General features: G+C 37.4%; 3 protein-coding genes across 5 annotated transcripts in view; all 3 read right to left on the minus strand.

Annotated features, from left to right (window-relative positions):
• Positions 1-2,721: 2,721 nt before the first annotated feature.
• On the minus strand, positions 2,722-4,871 carry si:dkey-148a17.6 (uncharacterized protein LOC108190685 homolog). Its single transcript, XM_051116156.1, has one exon. It carries the CDS (start codon positions 4,437-4,439, stop codon positions 3,345-3,347), a length of 1,095 nt encoding a protein of 364 aa, XP_050972113.1. The 5' UTR covers positions 4,440-4,871; the 3' UTR covers positions 2,722-3,344.
• A 1,634-nt stretch (positions 4,872-6,505) lies between these two features.
• On the minus strand, positions 6,506-8,650 carry si:dkey-148a17.5 (uncharacterized protein LOC100535037 homolog). Its single transcript, XM_051116160.1, has one exon. The coding sequence runs from the start codon at positions 8,495-8,497 to the stop codon at positions 7,463-7,465; it is 1,035 nt and encodes a 344-aa protein (XP_050972117.1). The 5' UTR covers positions 8,498-8,650; the 3' UTR covers positions 6,506-7,462.
• A 7,333-nt stretch (positions 8,651-15,983) lies between these two features.
• plekhg4 (pleckstrin homology domain containing, family G (with RhoGef domain) member 4) overlaps positions 15,984-27,055 on the minus strand; it is a 67,577-nt gene continuing 56,505 nt past the window's right edge. The window contains exons 14-24 of one of the 3 annotated variants that reach the window (XM_051116136.1): positions 25,276-26,192; positions 22,103-22,352; positions 21,244-21,333; positions 20,887-21,111; positions 20,620-20,790; positions 20,218-20,398; positions 19,605-19,721; positions 18,873-19,121; positions 18,593-18,789; positions 17,075-17,133; positions 15,984-16,914 (exon numbers count right to left, since the gene is read on the minus strand). In XM_051116136.1, the coding sequence (XP_050972093.1) occupies positions 17,095-17,133; positions 18,593-18,789; positions 18,873-19,121; positions 19,605-19,721; positions 20,218-20,398; positions 20,620-20,790; positions 20,887-21,111; positions 21,244-21,333; positions 22,103-22,352; positions 25,276-26,192 (2,436 nt within the window). In that variant the 3' untranslated portion in view covers positions 15,984-16,914; positions 17,075-17,094. Of the gene's footprint in view, positions 16,915-17,074; positions 17,134-18,592; positions 18,790-18,872; positions 19,122-19,604; positions 19,722-20,184; positions 20,399-20,619; positions 20,791-20,886; positions 21,112-21,243; positions 21,334-22,102; positions 22,353-25,275; positions 26,193-27,055 lie in introns of all 3 variants that reach the window. The other 2 variants (XM_051116135.1, XM_051116138.1) reach the window with 2 other exon arrangements.

Here is a 27,055-nt window from a genome sequence, read left to right on the forward strand (position 1 = left end):
CTGGTAAAGACGGCAAAAAAAAAAGTCCTGCTTCGTCTCACGCTAACCCCATAACAAGCCCTGAAGGCTTTTCTCGCTGTCTCGTTTTTTCTTGGTTACCTGGCTTTGGTTCGGCCTCCCTGTTTGGAGTCAATGTCCCGGGGGAGCGCGCTGATTGGCTGGTTTGTAAAGGTGAGGGCGGGGCATATTGCCACGGCACCTATGTAGCCCGTTCTGATTGGCTTATTGTGCGCTAGGAAGTAGGAGAGAAGATCAGGATTCATTTGTCCTGCTTTGCTGCTGCACACCTATACAGACGCGCTGTTCACCTTTTAATATATACGTTTTCAACGTTTAAAACTTTAAAAAGCTTTGAAAAATAAGCTTTGAATAAAAGCTCTAATAAGCATTTCTTTTTATAGCCAGTGCGCTTCCATAAACTCTCAATATTCGTTTCTGACACTTTCACAAAACAACGTTTTAAACTATCGATATTAACTGTGCTACAACTGTATAATGGCTTATTCTGGCCGTGTAGTTGTTTATATGTAGTCATGATGGGGCAGTTTGACTGGCACGTTGAACCACCAATCACACTTCACTTTTTTAATGTGACGTTTAAGGGCGGGTCTTACTCTTGCACCTGACAACTACAGTGTATTAAATATTTTTAATACTTTTATTAACTCGATGCCAGGAATATTGTAAGCTTTGAGATTTAAGGTAAGTCAAATTGGGTAATAAATAAAATACATGACAGTATAACATAGCATGGCACGGTAAAAAATAATTCTGTAAAAAAGGAGCCCACACCTATCCTTAGTTTTACATACACCTCACGGTGTATGTAATCTGCAAAATGTTTATTATTTTACCAAAATAAGAGGGATCATACAAAATGCATTTTTTTTTTTTATTTAGTACTGACCTGAATAAGATATTTCACATAAAAGATGTTTCTATATAGTCCACAAGAGAAAATAATCATTGAACTCATACAAATGACCCCGTTCAAAAGTTTACACACACTTGATTTTTAATACTGTGTTGTTACCTGATTGATCCACACCTGTTTTTTGTTGTTGTTTTTGTTTTTTTGTTTAGTGATAGTTGTTCATGAGTCCCTTGTTTGTCCTGAACAGTTAAACTGCACACTGTTCTTCAGAAAAATCCTTTAGGTCCCACAAATTCTTTGGTTTTTCAGTATTTTTGTGTATTTGAACCCTTTTCAGCAATGACTGTATGATTATGAGATCCATCTTTTCACACTGAGGACAACTGAGGGACTCATATACAACTATTACAGAAGGTTCAAACGCTCACTGATGCTCCAGAAGGGAAAAAAAATCATTACGAGCCAGAGGGTGAAAACTTTCTGAATTTGAAGATCAGGGTAAATTAACCTTATTTTGTCTTCTGGGAAACATATAAGTATCTCCTGTAGCTCCTGAAGGGCAGTACTACATAAAAAATATATATAATATTTAGGCAAAATAAGAAAAATGTACACATCTTCATTCTTTTCAAAAGTGTTCACCCCCTGGCTCTTAATGCATTGTGTTTTTTCTTTCTGGAGCATCAGTGAGTGTTCGAATCTTCTGTAATAGTTGCATATGAGTCCCTCCGTGGGGATTGAATTGTCCTCCATGAGAAAAGATGGATCTCAAAATCATACATTGTTGGAAAGGGTTCAAATACATTCAGGTAACAACAAAGCATTAAAAATCAAAAATGTAAAAAGTATGTAAACTTTTGAACGGGGTAATTTTTATAAATTCAACTATTATTTTTATGTAAAATATCTTATTCAGGTCAGTACTAAATTAAAAATTACATGTATTTTGTATGATCCCTCTTATTTTGGTATAAATAATTCATATTTTGCATATTCTGCAAGGTGTGTGTAAACTTTTGACTTCAACTGTATACCTGTATACTGTCTACAGAAGCAACTGTGCTGAGGTCTGAGTTTTGTTTCCATGATTCAGTGCTTCTGTGTGCCTGTGTGTCAGTAATTATGTCGGACAAAAAGCCAGACAGAGACTGTTTGTCTGCACTTCTCTTACTATTCCATTGCGTGCCAAACTTAGGTGACGATTTCGTGTCCTCTGCCAGACTCAGGAAGTCAAGCATCTCTCTCCTTCTCTCTATGGTTTGATCTTGAGCAACGGTCAGCTAATTTCTTCAGTCATGAAATTAGTGTTGTAAAAGAGAGAACCACAGGTCACAACTTGAGAAATGTCGTGTCACCACTCTTAAAGGGCTAAAATACACTAAAATCGAAACACTGGGCATCATACACTTGTCACCTTTGTAAATGGTTACAAAGAAAAACTGGGCGTCATACACTAAACGACTGAGGATAACACACTACCACACTTTAAAGGTTCTGAAAACACAGAAAACATATACAGAAACATGCAATTCACTGCTAAGAGACACATGACAAATGAAAACAATGTGTTCTAAAATCAGCTCACAATATCAAACATGCATTGGGTGTAAATCATAGTCTGAAGCTAAAAAATCAAGAGTCTGTGCCCGTCCTACACTGTGAAATTGGTCAATTCTGAATGACAAAAACCTGCAGACTGGTAACTAGAGCTGACTCATCCAGAGTGCAACTCAGGCCAAAAATTGTACAGATGTCATGTAGTGTATTCCAACCTTTACTCAGGCCTTAGATACAAATTTTGCATTTTAAAAAAATCAATAAATTCAAATTTCTTTTTTTAATCCAGTCTTTTTTTAATGAAGGTATATCACTGAAAAGAGGAAAAAAAAAAAAAAAGATTTCACAGAAGAAGAAACAGCCTAGTGAGTTTGACTTCTGCCTTAGACAGTAGCCAGATAAAAATAAAAAAATAACAATTTTCATATGAAAAGAGCATTTTAGAAAAGAATGACATTTTAGTTGACTCTTCTTCCAGACAGATTTCTGTTCCGTGTAATGCCCGCTTCCTCTTTCACACCATTACAAGAGTCAAAACATTCACGTTGCAAGGAACAGGAAAATGTTGAAATCATAATGCACAGATGTAATACTAAACACAATCTGCTAACATGAGTAACCATGGAAATTTGTAACCAAACAGACAAAAATACTTGCTATAAAGGCATTCAAGTTATATGACAAATATAAAAAATACATCATAGCAGAATATGCAGTTGAAATTTAAGTAACAAAATCTCAGTGAGTATTAAAATATACTCAGAACACAAAGAACACGGGACAAGCAAATATTTAACATAAAAATGTTTACATTTGAATACCATTTCAAAACGCAAAATTGCATTAAAAACTTGAAGCGGTTATAATGGTTATTATTTTTATTGAGTACCTGAGTATAAAACGTTTTACAAAGTCAATCTGAGGTAATAATGCATGATTCCATAGCCACATCTGCAGGCACTTTTGAGTCTGTGAGACACTGTGAGTTGGTGGTGTGCGTACTCTGTCTTTTGGACACAAATAATAACTCTTTATTTCCTTCACCTGACACTGCACTAGACAGATGCTGGAAGAGCTTCTGTATTCCAGTTTCCCGGAGCGAGCTTCGGAAGGTACGTGCAGCAAACACATACAGCACTGGATTGACTGAGCTACTGATGAACACCAGGGCTCCTGCTATAAAGGTCATTGTGGTGCAGGCGTCCTCCAAACTTTCCGCCATGTCAGGGTTTGAGTGCTTGAGAGCGAGCGAGACGAGGGAAAGAAAGTTCCCTACATGATGAGGAATCCAGCAGAGAGCGAACATCACCACCACACTGCAGATGAGAACCGTCGACTTACGCTTGGACTTGAAGTTCATCTGCGCTATGCGACTGAAGAGGCAGCCGTAACAGACTAATAGAGTGACAAAAGGGATGACAAAGCCTATAAGAGATTCTAAAATGAGCAACACAGCCTCCTGGGTTTCACTCTCATAGTCCCTGAACAGACACTGGTTTTGTCCGTTAACGTCTCCCAAAGTGTGAGTAACAATGACGGGAATACTGAGGAGAAACGAAGCAATCCATATCACTAGAAGTACCTTGTTCAGTATGTGTCTCCTCCTCCAGCCGGCTGAGGCGAAGGGGTATCTGACAGCCACGAATCGCTCCACACTCATGATGGTGATGATGAAGACACTGCAGTACATGCAGGCGTTGATGATGTACACCATGGCTTTGCAGGCAGCCTCTCCAAACACCCAGGAACGGGCCAGCGAGTAGATCCACAGCGGCAGAGTGATCAGTACCAGAAGGTCTGCGGCCGCCAGGTGGAGGATGAGAAGCACCGTATGTGAGCGCTGTTTCACGTGCTTCAAGATGATCCACACCACCAGCAGGTTTCCAGGTGTGCCCACCAGGAAACACACACCCAGGATCACAGAGGCCCCCACCAAGCCCAGCTCGGTCTCCTCATCTGCCTGAAGATTAGCCGTAGCGTTCATGATTCCCTCGAGTCTGCTATACATCTAACCACCACTCTAGAAAACTAGTCTGCCTCAGCAAAACTCACTTCCCGTTTGTGAATACTGAGAAAAACAGAACTCTCAAGCACAGAAAGAAAAACATCTGAAGTGAATGTCTGCTGAAAAGACAACCAAAAATTTGTGCGTTAGCATGGGAGGAGCTGAATGTAGACGCAAAAAGGAGATGCAATCACGGTTTACACCCAAGAATTTCTCATGACTTTCTGACAATTTTGGTGAGTTCAGTTTTTTGTTTTGTTGTGTTTTTAAGGCCCTTCATAAATACAACTGGGGCAGAGAAAGATTTTTAAAGCCCTGCAAATGCTCAAGCAGAATAGTTTATTTTATTTGTTTATTTCATTTTTAATCTTGTTTTTACCTCCGTATTAAATATAATGACATTTAAGCAACTTTAATAACTTAAAAAAAAACAACTATTATACATGAAAACCTGTTTCCACCCCCATTAAAAAAAAATAAAGGAATGTTTTTGAGACTTTTTATCTTACCTTTTTTTCAGAATTGTGAGTTATAAAGTTCAGTTTTGATGGAGGGAAAAGACTCTCAGAACTGCATATAAATTAGTATAAAGTAACAATTTTTACTTTTTTTCTCAGAATTGTGTGATATAAACTCACAATTGCAAGATATAAAGTCACAGTTCTTGCTTTTTTCTCAGAGTTGCATGATATAAACTTACAACTGAGAAAAAAAGTCAGAATTGCGAGATACAAACTTGCACTGGCAAAAAAAAGAGATGTAAGACACAATTTTTACTTTTTTCCCGCCAGAATTGTGGAATATAAACTCACACATGCAAAAAAAAAAAGTCAGAATTGTGAGATGTAAAGTCACAATTACTCTTTTTCTCAGAATTGTGAGATACAAACTTGCATTCTGACTTTCTTCTCGCACATGCAAGTACATATCTTGCTATTCTGACTTTATTTGCAATTCTGACCTTTTTGTTCAGAATTGTGAGATATAAAGTTCCTTTTTGAGGGGGAAAAAGACTGATATTTTCTCAGAATTGAATAGAAATTGATATAAAGTAATAATTTTTACTTTTATTCTCAGAATTGTGTAATATAAACTTAAATTGCCAGATATAAAGTCACAATTCTTACTTTTTTATCAGAATTACATGATATATACTCACAATTGTGAGAAAAAAAAAGTCATAATTGCGAGATACAAACTTGCACTTGCAAAAAAATGTAAAGTCACAATTTTTACTTTCCCGCCCCCCCAGAAGTGTGGGATATAAACTCACACATGCAATAAAAGAAAAGTCAGAATTGCGAGACAAGTCACAGTTATTACTCTTTTTCTCAGAATTGTGAGGTACAAACTCGCATTGGCAAGAGAAAAGTCAGATTTGCGAGATAATATAATAATGTGAGTTCATAACTTGCTATTCTGACTTTATTCGCAATTTTGACCTTTTTGCTCAGAACTGTGAGAATTATAAATTGTGAGTTATAAAGTTCAATTTTGAGGGGGAAAAAGACTGATATTTTCTCAGAATCACATAGAAATTGATATAAAGTAAAATTTTTACATTTTTCTCAGAATTGTGTGATAGAAACTTACAATTGCAGGATATAAAGTCACAATTCTTAATTTTTTTTTCAGAATTGTGTGATATATAAATTTGCATTTACCAAAGGAATAGTCAGAGATATAAAGTCACAATTCTTACTTTTTCTCCCAGAATAGTGGGATAAAAAAAGTCAGAACTGCAAGATATAAAGTCACAATTCTCCCTTTTTTTCTCAGAATTGCGAGATTCAAACTCGCATTTGTGAGAAAAAGTCAGAATTGCACGTTTTTATCTTCAAGTTCATATCTTGCTATTCTGACTTTATTTGCAATTCTGACTTTTTGGCTCAGAATTGTGAGATATAAAGTTGCAATTGCAAATTATAATGTTCAATTTTGAGGGGAAAAAAGAATGATATTTTCTCAGAATTGCATATAAATTGATATATAGTAACAATTATTTGTTTTTTGTTTTTTTCTCAGAATTGTGTGATATAAACTCGCATTTACAAAAAAAAAGTCAGAGATATAAAGTCACAGTTCTTTTTTTCCCAGAATTGTGGGATACAAACACAATTGCAAGAAATAGTCAGAATTGTAAGATATAAACTCGCATTTGCAAAAGATGATGACTTTTCTCGCAAATGTGACTTTATATCTCTCATTTCTGACTTTTTTTTTGCTCAGAATTGTGAGATATAAACTCACTTATCAGATACTATAAGAATTGCAAGTTTGCATCTCTCAGTTCTGACTTAATAACTCTCAACTGTGTGTTATAAAGTCAGAATTTTGAGATACAAACTTGCAATTCTGACTGTTTCTCAGAATTGCAACTTTATTTCTTAATAACCTGCAATTGCAAGTTTATAACATGCGATTCTGAGGGAAAAAAAGTCAGAATTGCGAGTTTAGCCTATATCTTTGACACTGACTTCATATAATCCTGAGAAATGAAATCAGAATTCTGAATTCTGGAAAAAGTCAGAATTGCAAGTTTGTATCACACAATTCAGATAAAAAAAATTCATAATTGCGAAAAGTTGCAATTAGGCCTACTTTTTTTTTATTCAGTGGCAGAAATTGACTTCCATAATAATGGCATTTAAACATCTGACTAAAAAAAGTCAAGATATAAAGGGATTTAAACAACTTTGACCACAAATGTTTGAGATATTATTGTATTTAAAGAAGAATCATCATTAAAACATCAAAAAGGTATGTCATTTCAATAATTTTAACCACAAATGTTTGATATTTGAAAAACTTTTGACCATAAAAAAATAGATACATATTGTTGATACATATAGCAAACATCGAAATATTCTGACATTTAAACAATTTCAGTCAGGAACAAACAGAAATATAATGGCATTTCACCATGTTTTCCCAAAATACAAAACAAACAAAAAATAAAAAACATGGCATTTAAACAGATTTGACCATTACAAAATATTCAAATTTACAATAAGTCTAACAGTTACTCAGAGATCTGTGAGATCCCTCTGTTCACCACTACTGGGGCCTTCAAGGATCTTTCCATCCTGCAGTCCAGAATCCTGTAAGCCTTCTGTCATTTGCTGTGTTTGTGCTGTTAAGTCCTGAAACAGCTTCACTATCCCAGACTTCTTCAGACTTCCATGGAAGTTTTTAGAAGCAAACACATACAGCACAGGGTTTATTGAGCTACTGATGAAGGCCAAAGCTCCAGAAATGAAGACAACACTATCTGGCATTTGAGACTCTTCATCTGATTGTGCTACTAGAAACATCACAGTTCTTACGACATTAAGGATGTGGTAGGGTAGCCAACACAAAATAAAGGCCACAACTACTCCACAAATGAGGAAGAGTGATTTCTTGACCCTAAAGTGCACCTTTCGGAGCAGTGCGACAACTTGACAGTAGCAGATGGCAAGTGTGAGAAATGGAAAAATGAAGCCAAGCAGAGTTTCCAAACACAAACAAAAGACTTCAAAGGATATAGAGCCGTAGTCCCGGTAAAAGCAATGTTTCACTCCATCATCATCACCATCTAGATACTGGGTTAGGATAACTGGAATCCCAAAAATGAATGACAGCGTCCAGGTCACTGCTAGTATTATGGACATGGACATCCCATTTTGCCAATACAGCATCTTCAAGGGGTATCTGACAGCCAGGAATCGCTCCACACTCATGATGGTGATGATGAAGACGCTGCTGAACATGCAGGCATTGATGATGTACGCCATGGCTTTGCAGGCAGCCTCTCCAAACACCCAGGAATGGGCCAGCGAGTAGATCCACAGCGGCAGAGTGATCAGCACCAGAAGATCTGCGGCTGCCAGGTGGAGGATGAGAAGCACCGTATGTGAGCGCTGTTTCACATGCTTCAAGATGGTCCACATCACCAGCAGGTTCCCAGGTGTCCCCACCAGGAAACACACACCCAGGATCACACAGGCTATGCTGATCCCTGCAGATGACCTGCTGTCCAGTACCGTATCATTGTCACTATAGAAAGAGGAGCTGTTCATCTTTGTCTCTGGTTTAAGCGAGTCTGAGTTCTGACTGAAACGCACTGCGCAATTCTTTCAGTTCCTTGTGATTTAGCTTACAAAGCAACACTTCCACTGTGTGTTATTCATATGACAGAAAAAGGTGGAGACAAATCGTATGCCTGCATAGTACAATAACAGTTGTTTCCTTATTGTGCCGTACTTTCAGTTTGTTTGTTTTTTTTTTGAATCCTAGCTTACTTACAAGAAATTAAAACCAATAGCAAAAAGGGGGAATCCGGGGAGGGTTGTTACAGTTAAATTAACTGGAAATTAGTCACTGTCACACATGAGCACCACCTTGTGGTGACAATAGACGTTTCTGTGTATAAATATAAAGGATTTACAGCAGGGCTGTCAAACTCAGTTCCTGTAGGGCCGCAGCCCTGCAGAGTTTTGTTCCCTCCTTGCTCCAACACACATACTACGCAGTTTTCAGCTAAGCCTGAAGGACTTGATTAGTTGGATCAGGTGTGTTTAATTAGGGTTGCATCTAAACTCTGCGGGGCTACGACCCTCCATGACTAGAGTTTGACACCCCTGATTTACAGGATAAAATAATAATAATAATAATAATGTAATTTGCAGTCATGTTAGGGTTGTTAAATGACTAAACTAGTATAATTTGAATTACAAAGTTCTCCTGTTTATTTTGATATAATTAAGGTTTTAGGTAATGAGTAATTTGCTATGATGTCTGCCTTATAATGAAAATCTTATAAATATATATATATTTTTTTAAATAAAATGTTAAATAAATGATACAGACAAATGATATATGTGACCCTGGACCACAAAACCAGTGATAAGGGTCAGGTTTTTTTTTTTTTAACTAAAAGAATAAATAAGCTTTCCATTGATGTATGGTTTGATAGGATAATATTTGGCCAAGATTAAACTATTTGAAAATCTGGAATCTGAGGGTGCAAAAATATAAAAAAAACTAAGAAAATCGTCTTTAAAGTGGTCCAAATAAAGTTCATAGCAATGCATATTTTTATATATTTACGGTAGGGAATGTACAAAAATCTTCATGGAACATGATCTTTACTTTCATATACATCCTACTAGCATAAAATAAAAATTGCTAATTTTGACCCATCCAGTGTATTGTTGGCTATTGCTACAAATATACTACTTAAGACTGGTTTTGTGGTCCAGGGTCACATATGAACAATCCCCTCTGACCTTCAGAATACAGACAGGAATATAACTGGAATTTTAAAAGTGCTATTGAAGTGGGGTTTTCTGACACAGTAAAGGAGAAAAACTCACAATATACTACATATATTGTAAAAATGTCAATTTGGTGTAAAGTTGCTTTGCAACGATATGTATCGTGAAAAGCGCTATACAAATAAATTTGAATTTGAATTTTGAGAAAACAGCCTTTAAAAGTTTGTATTGGAAATTGAAATCTGCAGATGGCAAACAGATAAAGTTTAATAAAAACACTTAACTGTGTATTTTGGATGTTTTCTTCCCACTAGTTTAAAGAGTATGTGTTCTGAAAGCAAAATGTTCCCCAATATTTTTCAGTGCCTGAAAAATGGTTTTGCCTATAGTGTCTTTCCTTAAAATATTAATAATTTGATTCATGTACTCAATTTAAAGTTCTGTTAATGTTATATGTTAATGTTACTGCAGTAAAGAAGTTTGTTGTAACAACATCTTTTAGCATTTTAGCACCTTATTCTTTCACGAGGAAGTAAACCATGGGCGATACTTCCGGTTCAACAAGAAGAATAACAGTGTGCAATAAACGGTAAAACCGTTTGCACTACAAACCAGTGTGTTCATAATTAACATGCATTAAAATGATATGGTAGGACACAGCAATTGGCAATATCATACAGATTTGTTTAGTACAGCTAAAAATAGCTGGACGCGGATGAGACCGAAAGCCAGACCAAACTTGAATTAATGAATTTAATTAGTAAAAAAAAAAAAAAAAAAAAAAAAAAAATATATATATATATATATATATATATATATATATATATATATATATATATATATATATATATATATATTACACGCTATTACGGTAAAAATAATGTGGATTTTTCACACAGTTTAGGGACAAATAATAGATTTGGAATTTGAAATATTTAATACGTGTTTATTCACTCGATGTTCATTGTTAAGTCTGCTTAATCACACTCATTTAGTATTTTCATGTTATGTATGCATGGGATGTTTTAAGGAGTGAGTATTAGACGATCAAATACACAGTTTTGTTTTTTTAATGAAAATCTTACGTTAGATAAACATTTCTTACGTGCACGTCCAGAAGATCTCCAAGTAACAGAGAAGACGTCTCAACAACTGGAGTCATCTCATCTGTCTTAAGACACACGAAGTGAAGTCTGTGCCCAGGTGAATGTAACAGCAGCGCCATCTGCTGGTCATTCTTCATACATACAGTGGCAGCCAACAAAAATGACGCATTTCTTACTCATGTGGAAAAGTTACGTCCAAAACTTAAATGTCTCCTATTATAGGCATATCTTTAGTTAATGCATGTTAATGACATTTATGAAAGCATGCACACATTCCATTAACATTTTAATGCTGATGGAGAGTTTAAACCAACAGAGTGAGTTATGTCAGCTGCATGAGGTTAGTGCAGAAATTATTGTTTGTTTTTGTTCATTACAGCTAATTTTATTCAGGTGAAGGTCTTTCTAATCCAGTATTTCAGTGTCTAGAGCAAAGTAGGCAAAAGCTTGACAAGAAAAGCTTGACAAGATTCATTTCACAGGGCTGCAGGCCCTGCAGTACAGCCTTATTCAATAAACCTGCAAACAGGTTTACACAAATGATGGATCATTCATCATATTTTTCTTATATTTTGCCTAATGAATATGTGATTTCACCATGTTACAAAGACATTTGTTTCTTTTACTTGCTAAAGCAATGCATAAGAGCTCCAGCACCTGGTACTGCAATCAACACTCCAGTATTTCACCCAGTCTAAACTAAGTACAGAATCACAAATGCAAATGCAGATGGAAACACCTGTGCAGAGTCCTCCTTGAGCCAACATCATTAGCAAATCTACTACTAGTCTGGTACAAAAGTGATATTCCAGCATGTGAAGTATATTCAGTGGACATAAGGTGATCTGATCCATAATAGAAGAGTGTTTTTCAGCACAGGACTTCTTTCTTTCTTTCTGATATTCAGATATTGTGTATTGTTTGTTGCTGGCTGCTTGTTTCGGTTTACTTACTATGGTTAAGTTAAACACCAAGGATTTAAATGAAGATGTAAATGAGTCACTCTAGGCAAATGCTTCAGGATCTTTTTCAGTGACTCCATGAATAATACATGTAGGCACAGGTAAAACGTACAAACTAGCAATACTGAATCTAGAATGTACATTTCTTAATAGTACCTTTTTTTAAACACTAAAATGCATTTTTATTCCATTGGACCTTTAAGTAAATGAGCAGCACATGCAATTTCATAGGGAGTCTCCTCTCCACTGGGACCTGCAGCACACGCTCAGAGGAGCATATGTTGGTTTCCCACCTACTAACACATGCTGTAAGTGTGAAAAGATGGTGGCACCTAAAGAGATTGAACAGATGAGGCGTCCCAAGCTTCACCTGGAAACTATTCCAATATGTAACAGACGGCAACCAATAACTCATTTCTCTCTATCACACACTTGGCCCGGCGCATCCCCTCAGCCACCTGCACCAGATTTCATGGAGTGCCTGAGATGCAACAGCAGTCTGTTGCCTCAGGTACATTAGAGAAACGACTCCCGTGACGCATATACTGTGGGAGATTAGCAGACAAGTGGGTCTCTCAAGATGAGTCTGTTGGACGGGACGGCTGTACTGGTGGAAGCCAAGTTGGGTGGATCAAGGGCAGGACTGTCAGATTGAGCAAAGGCTGCAGTGCTGATGAATCAACAGACAGATAATGAGTGGACACCAGCAGAACCCGGATACAGGCAGAACTAATACAGCGCAACGACACACACCATTTACAATGCAAAGAGACGAACTATGACACCTGTGTAAGAAAGCAAAGGGAACTAATGCAGACGCCCAGAGGGCCCGGGACAATCACTCAGCACAGTGGCAGCATAATAAAAGCACCCACATTCCAGCAGCACAGATCTATCCTTACCGCTTAGTCGCTTTGGATAAAAGCATCTGCTATATGATTAAGTGTACATATACTACGGTTTTTTAAACGTCTTCAAAAATAATTTCATAGAAGTCTTCTTCAGTGAAAGATTCTCTGAGGAGTCACTCTGGTCATATATAATATTTATGAAAATAATGATGTGAACACCCAATTTAAGATAGGTGGCAGTTAAATGATTTGTGTTGTTCCCAATGTATCATAACATATAATGTATAAAAACACTACAGATGAGGCAGAGAGCTGTAGTATTCATTGCTGTGCGCCACCTGCTGGGGGATTTGTGGGACATGTTAGTGCTAGGAAGATGAGAAATCACACAGCTTCAAAAGAAAAAAAGTGCTTCAGAAATCTAACAACAGAAATAAAATGCACCGGAGAAAAGCTGTGGAGTGTTTTCACAACGCGTCATTAATCGGCCGTATTGGTCATAAACAATGCCACTGAAGCGAATGAAACTCGCACGTTTGCTGATTACTCCTGCTGAAAATGGTCAACTATTATCATATTTTGGGCTGTAATAATCGGTCGGACCAGGAGAATCATTTGGAATACTATAGACTGCCAAAAGTTATGACAAATCAAGGAGAAGAGTGCACAAAACTGTCTGAGGAACAAAAGGCGTTTGTGGTAGGCCAAACTGAACCAGGATTTCCAGGGCAGTCTGTGCTGTTGTTTACATCCGAGTATCTCCAATATGGCCATGCATCCTGGAAACTGACCAAACCGTGACATAAGTGCAAACCCTCTAACCCAGTGGTATGGGGAAGTTCAGGATTTGAGTTAGGTTTGACGGTTAGGCTGAGGCTATGTGTAAAGTTAGAGTTAAGAATAGGATTCTGTTTTGTGAATATCTCTGTGTGCTGGATGGACAGTGATTAATTTCAAAACTGTCTGGAGATTTGTTCTAGCTTTTTCATGAATCAGCATGTTTCCATTGCTCATGTCCAGCTTTTCCCAGTTCCTCAAGTTTGGATTTGGCTGTAATATCATTAAAGATTGATGGTACAAAATATTCTTGGTAAAAGAGATAAATAAACCAGAGTAGTACTACAGAAGCCCACGCAGCCTCACTGGAGCACTCAGAGCTCATCATACTCAGTCACGCTTGTGAATGATTCAGCCAATTATGCCTCATTGAGTTCCGTTCCACTCTTTGGTTTGCGGTTTCCATCCGCGTGTGGACAAAACAAAGACCGCTGGGAAAATCTGTGGCATTTCCTACATGCTAAACAACTGGGCTTCGTACCTCCCTGTCCAGATGTGGCCTTTGCATATTTCAGTCTTTCCTTAAAGGAGATGATGTTGGCCTATGGATGCCATGCTTTCCTGATAGAGATACTTGACTCCACCAAAATGGACTCTAGGGATTACAGCAAATCTAGTCTATTTCCTCCAGGTGAGGCTTTAAAAGAACAAAGATCTATTCAATGGAACCCCACCCCAATCTGTTTTTAGATTAAGATTAAAATGATTAATTGGCGATCTTTTGTGTATTAACCATGCTACTGTGGATCAGTTTATGTAGAGAAATATGAAAAGCAGCAAAAAGAAAATGTTAACTACATGTTTTTACAATGCGCCATGAATCGGCCGTATTGGTGACTCTGAACGTAAACAATGCCACTGAACCAAACTCGCAAATTTAGCTGATTATTGCTGCTGAAAATGGTCAGTTACTGTCATGTTTTAAGCTGTACTGATCAGTCGGACCAGCAAAACATTTTGTGCTGCACACTACTAAAATTTAATGAGAAAAGTGTAAAAAACTGTCTGAGGAACAAAAGGTGTTTTGGCTAAACTAAACCAGGGTAAGAATTTTGACAACATTTGTTCTTATAATTTCGGTCAAGTAGAAATATTAGGCTAATATCTTAATTAATACTGCTCGTACATATCTTTACCACCTATTAACTTTAGTTTGTCAAAATATTGCACCCTTTCCTGCTTGCTAAGTCCTTCTCTATGCGATTTAGCAGCTTCCGCAGGTTTTTTAAATTAGCAGAACAACATATTCAGTAGTGCATTAACCATGCAACCCATGCTGTTGTTTACATCTGAGTATCTCCAATATGGCAGCGCATCCGGGTAACTGACCAAACCGTGATTTCAAATTCTGTCCATTTTATTACAATAACCAAAACAATAAATGCCATTTTGGCGCTGTTTAATGTTGAGTGACAGATCGCTGAAGCGCCACAGGTCAACGTTAATCGTCTCGTCCGTTTTTATACCAGTTTCAGCACAAAATAAAAAACATGAATAAATATCTGAAGGTATGTTAAAAGAAAGAGTAACAGACTTTGGTACATCTTACCGAAATCAGTATCCTGTCTCATGTGTGTCATCAGTGTTTTAACCGTGCAAAGACTTCAATATAACAGTATGTAAACAATGAAACGTAACATTTACCTCTGGGGGAAGAAAACATGTTGTGTAACCATAAACTCCTTAGTCGTTTAGAAAAATTATCTCTAGAGAGAAGCATTTTTTGACACATAATAATTTGGACTTTTCTTCAATATTTAATTTATGTTTGAATAAATCTGTCAAGTTTTTACGACAGCCAGCGTTTATATTTCAAAAGTCGAATTGGAGTAGAAATATAATTATGTAATTTTATTATTATAAAAACTTTGTGTAAGTTAAACACAAAGCAGTGTACAAAATAGTTAATTTTAACTTTCAATATTACAGTAATGTAGTAGGATTTTACAGCATTAATTGAGGTTTTTTTTTTTTTTGAGAAATTTTGAGATGTACTGTACCTGATATATATCCAAAATAAATAATATTGAATCAAATAAGAAATTGAATGGAATTTGTGTCAAAACCCAGCCCTCTTAACTATATTTAAAGGTAACTGTAGTTGCAGAGGCAAAGGCACAGTATTTTCTTATTAGTCTGTTTAAACTCATTACATGTCTGTTGCTTATCTTATATATCTTATTATAAAAAGCATGGGGCACAATGTAGTGCTGCTTTTAACAAGCTATTCACAAAGAGTTAGTTTGAATAAGCTATTGATGACTGTTCCTCAGGCTAAAATGGTCCAGTAAACTGAACTGAGCATCATTTCTCACACTGCTTGTGTTTACATGTATTTGAATGTGCATTTAAACTACACACTGTTTGTGCCCCAAGGCACAATAACATCATTAGTAACAATAAATCTGTTTCTTAGCTCGGTCAGCGTGCAGAAATTGAATACCAGCCTGCAGGGTTTGTGGGATATGTGTTTCTACTGTACGTCAATCATAAATGATTAAAGACAACAAATAAAACACACTTCCCTTATCGGTACAAAGCAATCCATCTTTATTACTTCCGTGTGAACTTATTAAGATTGAAAAATGAAACACTTGAGTACATACTCATGCTTCGGCTTGAAGTAGAACTTGCAACACTTTTTTTATTATTATTTTCTTTTGTTTGTACACTTCCAATTGGGCTTGGCAACAAAGAATGGCACTTAAGTGATTCCCATGTTGACTGGTTAATACAAGTATAAACATTACTTCCTAAACGCTATGTCCTATTTACAATTTACATGTTGTATTTTGTTATACTTAATAATGTAAATAAGAGAACTGAAATGAAACTCTCACCATTTCCAAACAGTCCAGCACCCAGGAGCAGCAGTGCTGGGCAGAGCTGACCTGAGGTCAGTCGTATCATATAAAAGAACACTCTCTGATTCTGCATCATACAACATACTGACTGACTACAGGTCCACAAACTATGGAAACACTAGAAAGAACAGAAACTCTACAACAAATGCTTCAAACATTGCTTAACACCTGTGTACTGATGCTTAGAAATCTAAACATGCCCTTTGACAATAAGGCATTTTTTCTAAATCAAACCAGCTGAAGTCTGCAGCAAAGTGGGCAACAACAATACCAACAAAAAGAGTGGGAACTGAATAACCGAAACAGTTCAGAAGTGTTTTGTACACTACTACAGTATTTACACTTAATAATACAGCTGAGAACACTACTGTATCTTAACATCTGAAAAGAAGATAAATACAAGAATATTTATTCAATTTTATAGATCATTTTTAAATTTATATAAAAGCTATTGAAGCTAAAAGTGGCTTAAAAAAGAAAAAGAGAAACAGTGCTATTTTGAGTGCTGCATGAGATTTGCCGGCACTCAATGGGAACAATAAATACTAGCTCTGTACTCCTCTTCGGTCTCTTCTCAATCTGAGTTGACAGGTCTTAAACCTGAAGAAAGGACAAAGCAGGACAAAATAACAAGCATTACATACAAGCATGTGTATAAAAGCACTAGTTTAAGCATGAATAATATCTTTAATAAGATGAGATGAGTTTTAATGCACATAGCTATGGAAGTGTGATGTCATGGAGCGAAAGCCAGACTTACTGCAATAGTGGTTACTGAGCTCACACTATAGTAGAGGGGCCAATCACCTGAGCTTCCCCCTATGATGAGAAGGAGATGGACGCAGGTGTTATCACAGGTTAAAGGGGAGGCTTTGGTGATCAGTGTTTTCTTCAATGTGTTTTATTAGTGATGGCATAAGCATGGGTGTTATGACATGTTTCTGCATCAGGCTGTCCACATTTATCTGGATATATTTGAAAATGGTGTTTTTGTTTTAAAACACTTTCTGATGGTACAGAGGAACAGACATAAAGTTCTTCCGGTATTCTTTTGGTATTATTAGCAAAAAGTCAATGCTGCAATCCAGGTTGCATTTGAGCTAAAACAACCTTTTGCAGCAAGTAAAAAATATTTGCAGGAATGCAATATGAAGATTGTTCAAACTTACTATACATCTTTAGCAAAATAATTACAGTGAACTGCAGGCACAACAATGCTGGTAAAACAGACTAAACATGCAACATCACTTTCAAATACTGATGTTTTCACAGTCCACACTACAGTGTGAAAACTGTCTACTTAGGACAGCATCAGAGTCAGACATTAACAAGGGCTTGTGGCAAAAATGCCCCATAAATTCAAGACAAAGGGGCAAAAAATGACCCTGCACAATTAAACAATGTATTACGGCTGAAATTAATGAAAAGTGTCGATTCACAGATTCCATTTAGATTCGGTCACATGGCATCAGATTGCTTTTATGCACTGTTTTGTGCAGTATTGAACCAATTTAACCAATCAGATGCATTTCTGTTGAACTTCAGAATACATTGGCCAATCAGAGGTGCTTAGATTAGTCAGTGTTGAAAACTCCGGAGCTTACTTGATTGCGCATACTCGCGCATACTCCCTCATCATAAACAACAGTGCAGATACGATGTAAATAAAAGATTAATATCGTAGCTTTGATGATTATAACAAGAGTTTTTGCATAACTTGTGCTAGAGTAGGCTAACGTTGTGGACCAACATGTTTGTCTGTGAAGCCAGAATGTGACGTGCCCATAACAGCCCAAAATTGTTTTATATTGTTTTCTATATCAACATTAATATTTCATTATTACAACATAAAGAGCAATAATCTACAATAACGATTTCTGTCATAATACTGCAGCCCTATGAGCTCTTGTTTATAATATTGATTTAAGTAAATTGGGTAAATTTAAGTATTTGACATTAAAGACAACATAGTACGGTTATTATAATAATAAGGTGATTATAAAAATTGCCCTTAAGAATAAAAAAAAATGCCCCTGTAAATCAATTCCAGGGGTCAAATATTGCCCCTTAATGGAAAAGTTCATTTCTGACCTTGGGCAGCATCTTCAAAAATCTTTATTGGACAAAAGGTAGAGAAAAAAAATGCGCTTTTTCAAATTCATCCAGATTAATGTGAATGTAGACTTAGGGACACTGTTAGGTCATTTGATGTTGGCAAAAGCCTGAAGATGTGCAATCAAAATACTGGCAATCTGAAATGGACACATGCTATACTAACCGCTGAAATGTACTGGCTGTTAAAGCAGGGTTTCTCCTGGGTGGGAGAGGTGATGGAGGAGTAACAGGAGGAGTCGCACGGTGAGCTGGGCTCTTCGGACAAAGCCTCGGGAAGGTGACTGGACACACATCCGCTGTCTGACCCGCTCGAGCCACTACCTGACAGACAGTGAGACGACGACCCTGAGCTCTCTGTAGCTACAAACACAAGATCAACATCGTGTTATACATGTGGTTTATGAGAACATGTTCAACACTTTCAAACAGGTTATTACACATACTCATAGATGGCTGACTGCTGGTCTCGTGTTCCAGCTCGTCTTCCTCGATACAGGGGCTGATGAGAGGTCTCTCCCCTGCTAACAGGCTTTGGCTGCTGTACATATGCAGATTCAAGGGCCCGAGCAGCGTGGAAGAAGAGGGGCCACCAGACACCGGGGGGCCGCTGACAGGAGTGTTTACTGCAGCTCGTTTGAATGGGTTTGAGTGGTCAAAAAGCGAGACAGCAATGGAGGCTCTCGTCCTGGCCCCTGTAACAGAAAAAAAAAAATTATGTTAGTAAAATCAACCTAGAGAATCATTTGCTGCTTATTTTTCAAGGTGACGTATTATACCCCTTTTTACAAGATGTATTATAAGTCTCAGGTGTCCCCAGAATGTGTCTGTGAAGTTTCAGCTCAAAATACCCCACGGATCAATGATTCCACTACTTCTGAGTAGAAGTAGAAACACGTTGTTTATGTACATGTCTCTTTAAACGCAAATGAGCTGTAGCACCCCGCCCCCTTTTTAGAATAGGGCTGTGCCTTTACAGCGTGTAGCTCAGATATTTTGCTCAAAAACACTTGGTTTTGATTATGATGTCTATTGTGCTGAAATCATGTGTTTTGAATCATTTTCGTTTAAACTTCCACATAGAAAGCAGTTGTCAAATGGCATGTGAGTACTAAGTTCTCTTTCATGACTTGATGAGACTTGACTTCTGATGAGTGTGTCATGTTAAACAGGCTCACCTCTGCCTTTCATAATGTAGTCAATGGCTCTGTCATTGATAGCAGCATCACTGGGTTTAATATCCAGGAAGGGTTTATTGCCAACTCCCATAGAGACCATCTCCTGCATTCGAATTTCTGCATACACACATAGAAACATGTTTAATCAGAAGTAGGGTTTTTGCAGTATACTTGTATTGGTGATAACTGTGATATCATGATATCATGTTAACACTGCACACGTGATAATATCATAAATAATTTGGCGTTAGTAACTATACAGTTGACATTCCAGTAATTGACATTAAGTTGCAGAAAAGCACAAATAAAGTGCAAAAAGTGTTTTGTTAGAGAGTAAATCTATGCAAATACAGGTTGAACAAAGCCTTGGATTTGCATCGTTTTCTCACACTCATATCAAACTGTAGAAACACAATACTGGTGTGACTGGTGTTTTAAATAGCTTCCTATCTGCCTGAGGCCTTTACAGATGAAATGCTATAAAAATCCTTAGATATGCTAAGATGGTATGTGACAGGAAATATTATCTGCAATTATAGTCTCACGTTCAGCATGCTGAACAAAACAAATTCAGACTTACTAAAGCTCAACTGCTTCAGTTTTTCTTTCCCACCTTTATTCCGCGTGGCCTGCTGCCATAGTATCCGTGCAATGTCGCAGGTCCAGGCGTGTTTAATTTCGGCGGTGCTGGCTTGGAGAATGTAGGTCTGGTTCTTTGAAGTTCTCCTCCTGAACCAGACCTCAAACCTCAGAGCGTTCTCACCCGACGTCTCTGTCATACCCACATCAGCCGTCTAGAAAGACAGCAAGGATATTCACATGTCATCTCAATTAATATTAAGGGCTCATGGCCTCTTGTTGTTATTCTGACATGCATGAGAACAAACTGATGCTCAGATTTTTAAACTAAAGCCTTCTCTGATATAAACATAGGACAGAGGAGATAAAAGAATGTGAGTTTTTTTCTGGAGATGATTCCTGTCTCCTGAACTTCGGATGTTCTTTAGGTTCTTACCTTAAAAGAGTGCTTGTATATGTAAACATCTAGGCCACCCTCAATGCGTTTGGGTTTGCTAAACAGCACTAGATCTTCAAACAGGAACACGTGTCTTTGGCACTTCTTCCTGCCATACCAAATTGTGAACTCATCTTGCCGAACCAACTGCCCCTGCTCTTTCAAGTTCACCTGGAAGAGTGCGTGATGTCAAATATGAAATAGTAATGTAGAAGATCATTTGCTTTCCTATGTCACAAGCGTGAAATGGTGTGTTTATCCACTTACATCACAATCTCTGATAGCGTCCATGGCGAGCAGATCATTTCCATGTCGAAGCTGAAATTTGACCATCTCTGCGGCAGCCCGTAGGTACCCTAGTTCTTGCTCCTGGACTTCACTCACTTCTTTGATCAGGTCTTTCAGCAGCAGGGCGTACTTACTCATGCGCTGGATGGGCTTCAGCAGGTACGACGCCAGGTCCATCTTATCGCCCAACTCCAGCTGCTTATGCTGAAACGAGAGAGATTTTACAGTTTCAACTCAAGAGGTGTGATGAATGTGCTCAGAAAGATTTTATTGATAGACACTAACTAAAAGCTTATCGTAAGTGGTTTAAAGTGTAGCATTGATCCATTTACTTACCCTAAAGAAGCTGTTTCCATGGCTGGCCAGAAGTGTGTCTGACTTTGGCTTGTTCTTGCTATATAAAGCATACAGGCTGAACTGGTCTTGCTATGTTTTTTATAGAAAAAACACAAAAGAGAAACATTTTAAGAGTTATCATCCACATTTCCGTATTCATATTTTGAACAATAATTCTCTTGTTGATGCGGAAATGGAGGGAGTGAGCTTTTTCCCCAAATCATTTCCAGGTTAAATTTTGTTTGGAAAGAGTTTTTTGTGTTCGGGTAAATTGTTTTATAATGACTTTCAGGTTCATATGGAGTGTGCAGTCATTTCGGGGCAGGTTTTGCCGCGCCAGAAACATGTCATAAGCGATTTTGGAATAGTAGGTCATTGCTGTAGGCCAAACTGCCTACCTCTGTGCATTTTCTCTCTTTTTTCAGTGAATCACTGCCTGTGAAGCCTTCATAAATTAGAGCTCTTTAGGTGAGCCAGCACTATTAGTTTACCACAACTACAGAGAAAATAAAGGAGATGTAAGCTGGTGGTCTTGCAAGACTTTAGAATCACTTCTTGTGGTTCAGTTTGATTCCCATATTCATAGAGGGTGAAAGAAAAAGAGAAAGTAAACACAGTAAGAGTATTTCTGGATGGTTTTAAAGTTGCGGCGAGTCAAAAATGAGTCGGTCATGGACTGGGAACAGATGAGCACTGACAAATTAAGCCCCTTTGTTTAATCTCCAATGAAAATGTGATGCAATTTGTGACATTTAATTTGTAATGACCTCTAATAGAACTGAAAATATTAAAAGGGTCCAGAAAAAATAAGAACCATTAGAATTAATAGACTGTGGAAACAAAAACAAAAGTCTCTTACATGTCGCAGGAAGCAGTGACTGACTCGTAGTGGATGATTGCAGCAGCTCTCAAGCTCTTTCAGGAAATACTGGCTGTGGAAGTCGACCAGTTTCTCCAGGTTTCCGAAGATGACGCTGCGTTTTCCCCGCAGGTCCTGTGGCAGGTCAACACGCTCCATCTCAGGGAAATAGTTGTCAATGATGTACCGCAGAGAACGCACATATTCCCGCTCCGTTGTTACCATCTCATCTACGATGTGGCGTAGTTTGCTAAAAAAAAAAAGACAAAGAAAGCTTAGACAATGCATTACGCATTTCAAGTGGTAAATATAGGAGGAACACGTCAAAGTCATTTATATGTGCCAAACTTCTTGCTGCCAGCTGGTGGCGCTATGACTATAACTAAATATTGGCATGTAGATATCTTTCATATATAGGCCTGGACTTTTATTAAACATATGAAGTTTGGTGCATATTGAACATGGTAAAACATAACATATCCTGTTGCCAACAAGTGGCGCTATGATTATAACTGAATATTAGCCTTAAGATGTCTTCAGGCCAGAACTCTTAACAAACGCGAATCTTTGGTGCAGATCGGACATTGCATGTTTAAGTTAGTGTAAAACAGGTAATTTTCTTGTTGCCAGCAGGTGGTGCTGTGATTATTATGGGATATTGGCCTTTAAATGTGTTCAAAGGCAGTTCGAGGGGCAGTTTGTTGAAATTTTATAAGTGGCGCTATTGAGCCATTTTGCCAACCCACTTCTGAAACCCACATCAGATGCAAATTTTGTGTGCAGAGTGCAGGCGTGTGTGCAGAGTTTCATGAGTTTTTGAGCATGTTTAGGCCCTCAAAAATGTGATTCATTTTTGAGAAGAAGAAGAATTCCAAATTTGCAGTAATTCCAAAAGGGTCTATTGTAATAAATTTGCTGTTTTTACTATATTTTTTCCCTGGAGAGCATAGGAGACATTTTTCAGTGTAACATCAGCATGTGTGCCCTAACAGCTTTGTCAGACTGTGTAACCATAAAAGACACATCTTTCACACATCTCTCCAGGATGTCATATGTATTCTCACTGAAACACCCAAGCCAATCAGTTGTGAAAGTGGATGGCTCACTGTGACAGTTCCCAATGTATTCTTTTTAAACTCAGTAGTTTTGTTAAACACAAAGTTTAACTCTTGAATTAGACTGCCTAGATCTTTTTGACCACATGGTCTTTCTTCATTAAACCCTTCATCAAGTCAACCTGATGACAGCAAACCTGAACGCTCCAAATGAATGACAGCAATAGAACACCTGTTGCCTGATTGTCTTACAGCGTGTTTACCTTCTCACCACACAGCTAACCATGGTGTGTGTCCAGTACTGAGAAAAACAATGTGATGTTTTAGTATTTACATTAACCTCAAACTGGATTCTTATCAGAATTTTTCCATCAGCGTTAAATATTCGCAGTAACTGGACCACACAGAGGCGAACGGCATGTTTTGAGTAATTTCTGTCTGAAAAACTGTGTCAACATCACCTCTGTACTGCAATCTCAGAAAGTAAAGTTGAGAAATGTGTTTTGAAAAGAAGACACGCAGATGTAAAGACCTCCTTAAGACGTCCATATAATCAGCTAACTCCATCCATCTTTTATGTGTGGAGGAGCAGAACGCAAACACGCTCCCCACCACTTCAAAGCCCAGAGGACCAGCGCCCACCTGGGAAAGCGATCTGTATCTCAAGCTCTTTCCCAAGGGGGTTAAGGGGTGACCAGAGGGACCCACAGCTGGAAAAGACATCCATGGAGATTCAGAGGATTATGGGGCTTTGACCGTTTAATATGAGACATATTGAGATCCCTTATGCACATGATTTAGGCTGTATATGTTTTGTTAGCTGGGAAAAAAAAAGTTTTTTTCCTGGATGTCTTGTGTGTAGGACTACACAATTTGGGGAAAAAATCTAATTGCATATGTTGTATCCAGCTATCGCTGTGACTGAATAAACAAAAAACAGCAACACTGGAACTGATTAAACATGAAGATAGTAAACACATGACACAACAATATATGGTTTATCTGTGTTCTTCAAGCCATCTTGGGTTTTTTTTATAATAATAAAGTAAATTTATAATCCAACTGTCATGTACAGAAACCCATTTATAATGTGTAAAAAAACTTTTATACATTAACGATGTTGTTTGCAAAAATAAACTTTTATGTTGTCATTAAAATAAATGTAAATAAAATTTAAATATAGTTAAAAAATACTGGACATTATGATCTGTACTGTTAGATTTATTTACAAAGATAATAATGGTAACACTTTGCAATAAGGTTCATTATTTTACATTAGTTAACTACATATGTTAACATGAACTAAGAATGAACAATACTTCTACAGCATTCATTAATCTTACTGTTAATTTCAGCATTTACTAACACATTATTAAAACAAGTTGTGTTTGTTAACATTAGTTGAACTAACATGAACAAACAATGAACTATTTTTATTAACTAACATTAACAAAGATTAATACCGTAATAAATGTATTGTTTATTGTTTGTTCATGTTAGTTAATACATTACCTAATGTTAACAAATGATACTTTATTGTAAAGTGTTACCAAAATATTTCAAATCTAATTCATTATTTATGCAACATAAATGTATATATTAATAATTAATATATAATATTATTAATTATTATATAATGTATTCATTATAATTATATAAATAATTATTTACATAGTATGTTTAAATAAGTATGTATAAGTATGTTATTTACATGTAGTTATTTACAGCTACAATAAATTATTGTTTGGAAGTAGCTTTGCACAGAATATTCTCTTGCTTGTTGTCTGACAGTTTTTTTTTTTTTTGTTTGTTTTTTTGCTGTGTTATGGACCCTTTAGCACCCCCTAAGGGCTTCCCGGAGCTCAGTTTGAAAACCTTTTAATGTGTTCCTATCTTGCAAAAACACTGTGAGCCAGGCTAAATATATTTGTCTGCATTTTGGCAGCATTGTAGCTCATATTCTGTTACAACAACACACTGGTAGTGCATTTCTTCCAATGTGAGTAAGTGGTTTTAAGCTGAAGCATGCTTCAGTCGATGGCCTGCAGAGCTCCCTGGCTGATTGTGTTTACGTTACAGCAAGTGAGTGTGGGTTTGCACTTGCGTAAGTGTACCCACCTGCCCTTGCTGCGCGTTTCTGGTGCAGGACTCCCACTGCGGTGTATATCAACAGAAGACCATCCATGCATGGGTGGTAGTCGCGGGCTGTATGGCCGATCAATCACTTCAGTGCTGCTCACCTCCAGACCCTTGATGAACACCCCTGTGTTTCCTCTTCGTGCAGGCTCACTCAAAGTTCTCTGACAGGTCCCATACCGTGAGACAGACTCGCTACCGGCCGTATCAAAGCTCTGGGTTTTCCGCAAAACCCTGCGGTTTGGTTCAATAGAGCTGAGGCTTGGGCTTGTAGCACACGCCTGCCCCTCCAGATGTGGCCGCTGCGGAGACTCGTCTGTGGAGATGCTACGTGTTAGCCTGTTGGATCTGACAGGGGTGCTGTGGGGAATTCTATGCTCAATGCTGTATGGAGTTCCTGTTGGGGTTCGGGCAGAGTCACGGGTGTCCATGCGAATCCCTGAAGGACTGCTAGGAGTTGAGGACGTGCTGGAGTGTGAGGAAAGTCTGTCCCGGCCCCAGCCTCCGCCGAACGCTTTTCGACACGAGAAGGAGATGCTGCTGCTACGCTCCTGAGGTTTAGCGTTACAGTCCGAGTTCCGGCGAGAGGATTCACCCCTCGCTGATTTGGAGTCGCTCTCGCGGCGGGTGCGCAGGGCCATCTCCAGCTTCTTTTCAAACATCTGCTTGGTCTCCTGACACTTGGACCAGGCAAACTTCCACTGCTTGAGTCCCTGCTCATTCTTCAGCTCCCCAGCGAGGTCCTTCATCTCCTGGAAGTGAGTGTCTGGGATTGGGGGGTGCTGACTGCGATAGGTCTCCAAACACGTGATCACACTTTGACACTTCTCAGACATGCCACACTCTTCCATACTAACGCATGCCAAATGACGCATGCCCTCTAGCGCCCATTCATATGCCTAAAAGAGAGAGAGAAAGAAAAGAGTCAGCTGATGTGATGCCTACAATGTAAAAAAATGCAAGAGATGCATTTAAACCACATTTTGTGTATGGTTATATACTATTCTAGTATTTATTATAATGATAACACTTTACAGTAAGGTTTCATTAGCCCCCTAATAGTTGACTAACCGTTAGTCGACGAGTAAGTAAGTAAGTAACAAATAAGTAATGCCAGAGATTAAAAGCTCTCAATCAAAAATTACTCAAGATAATCTAACATAGAACATTTTTTTTTATCGTTGAAGAGTTGACATTTTTTCTTCTGCTGTCTACTGTACAGACGTGAATTTACTTTTTTCAAAGCCTGAGGGTTTTGGTGTGAAAAGGCTTTTTTCATTTTAATTTTAGTTTACATTTACACTGTTATCCAAAGCGGCTTACTAAAGAGAAACAAAAGCAATTTGTCAAAAAACCAACAATATTTGTAATATGCAGTGCCAAGTTATAGTAATTTGTTAAGTGTTTTTATTTTACTTTATTTAATTTTCTTAATTTTTTTTTTTTATTTATTATTATTTTTTATTATTATTTATTTTTATTTCAATTTTAGTTTCAGTAATTTTAGTACTTTAGTACTGATTTCAATTAATTGTTTCCATCTAATGTTTATCTTTTAATTACTGAAAACATTTTTAATATTGGTTTTTAATCATAATTTTAAGTTTATTTTTAAATAACAATAACACTGGGGGAAACCGCAGTTTAAAAAAAAAAAATAGAAAAAAGTAGGATGAAGCCAATTCTACAAATGCACTGTAAATGGAGGCAAGGGAAGGATAGAGTGAGTGAGAAACCTCCCAGAATTTCTTTCATGTGAAAT

The sequence above is a fragment of the Labeo rohita genome, chromosome 7, assembly GCF_022985175.1.
Source record: "Labeo rohita strain BAU-BD-2019 chromosome 7, IGBB_LRoh.1.0, whole genome shotgun sequence".
Lineage (NCBI taxonomy): Eukaryota > Metazoa > Chordata > Actinopteri > Cypriniformes > Cyprinidae > Labeo > Labeo rohita.

Excerpts from the sequence above, each read along its gene's own strand:
- si:dkey-148a17.6 (XM_051116156.1), bottom strand. The coding sequence starts at position 4,439 with ATGTATAGCAGACTCGAGGGAATCATGAACGCTACGGCTAATCTTCAG.
- si:dkey-148a17.5 (XM_051116160.1), bottom strand. The coding sequence starts at position 8,497 with ATGAACAGCTCCTCTTTCTATAGTGACAATGATACGGTACTGGACAGC.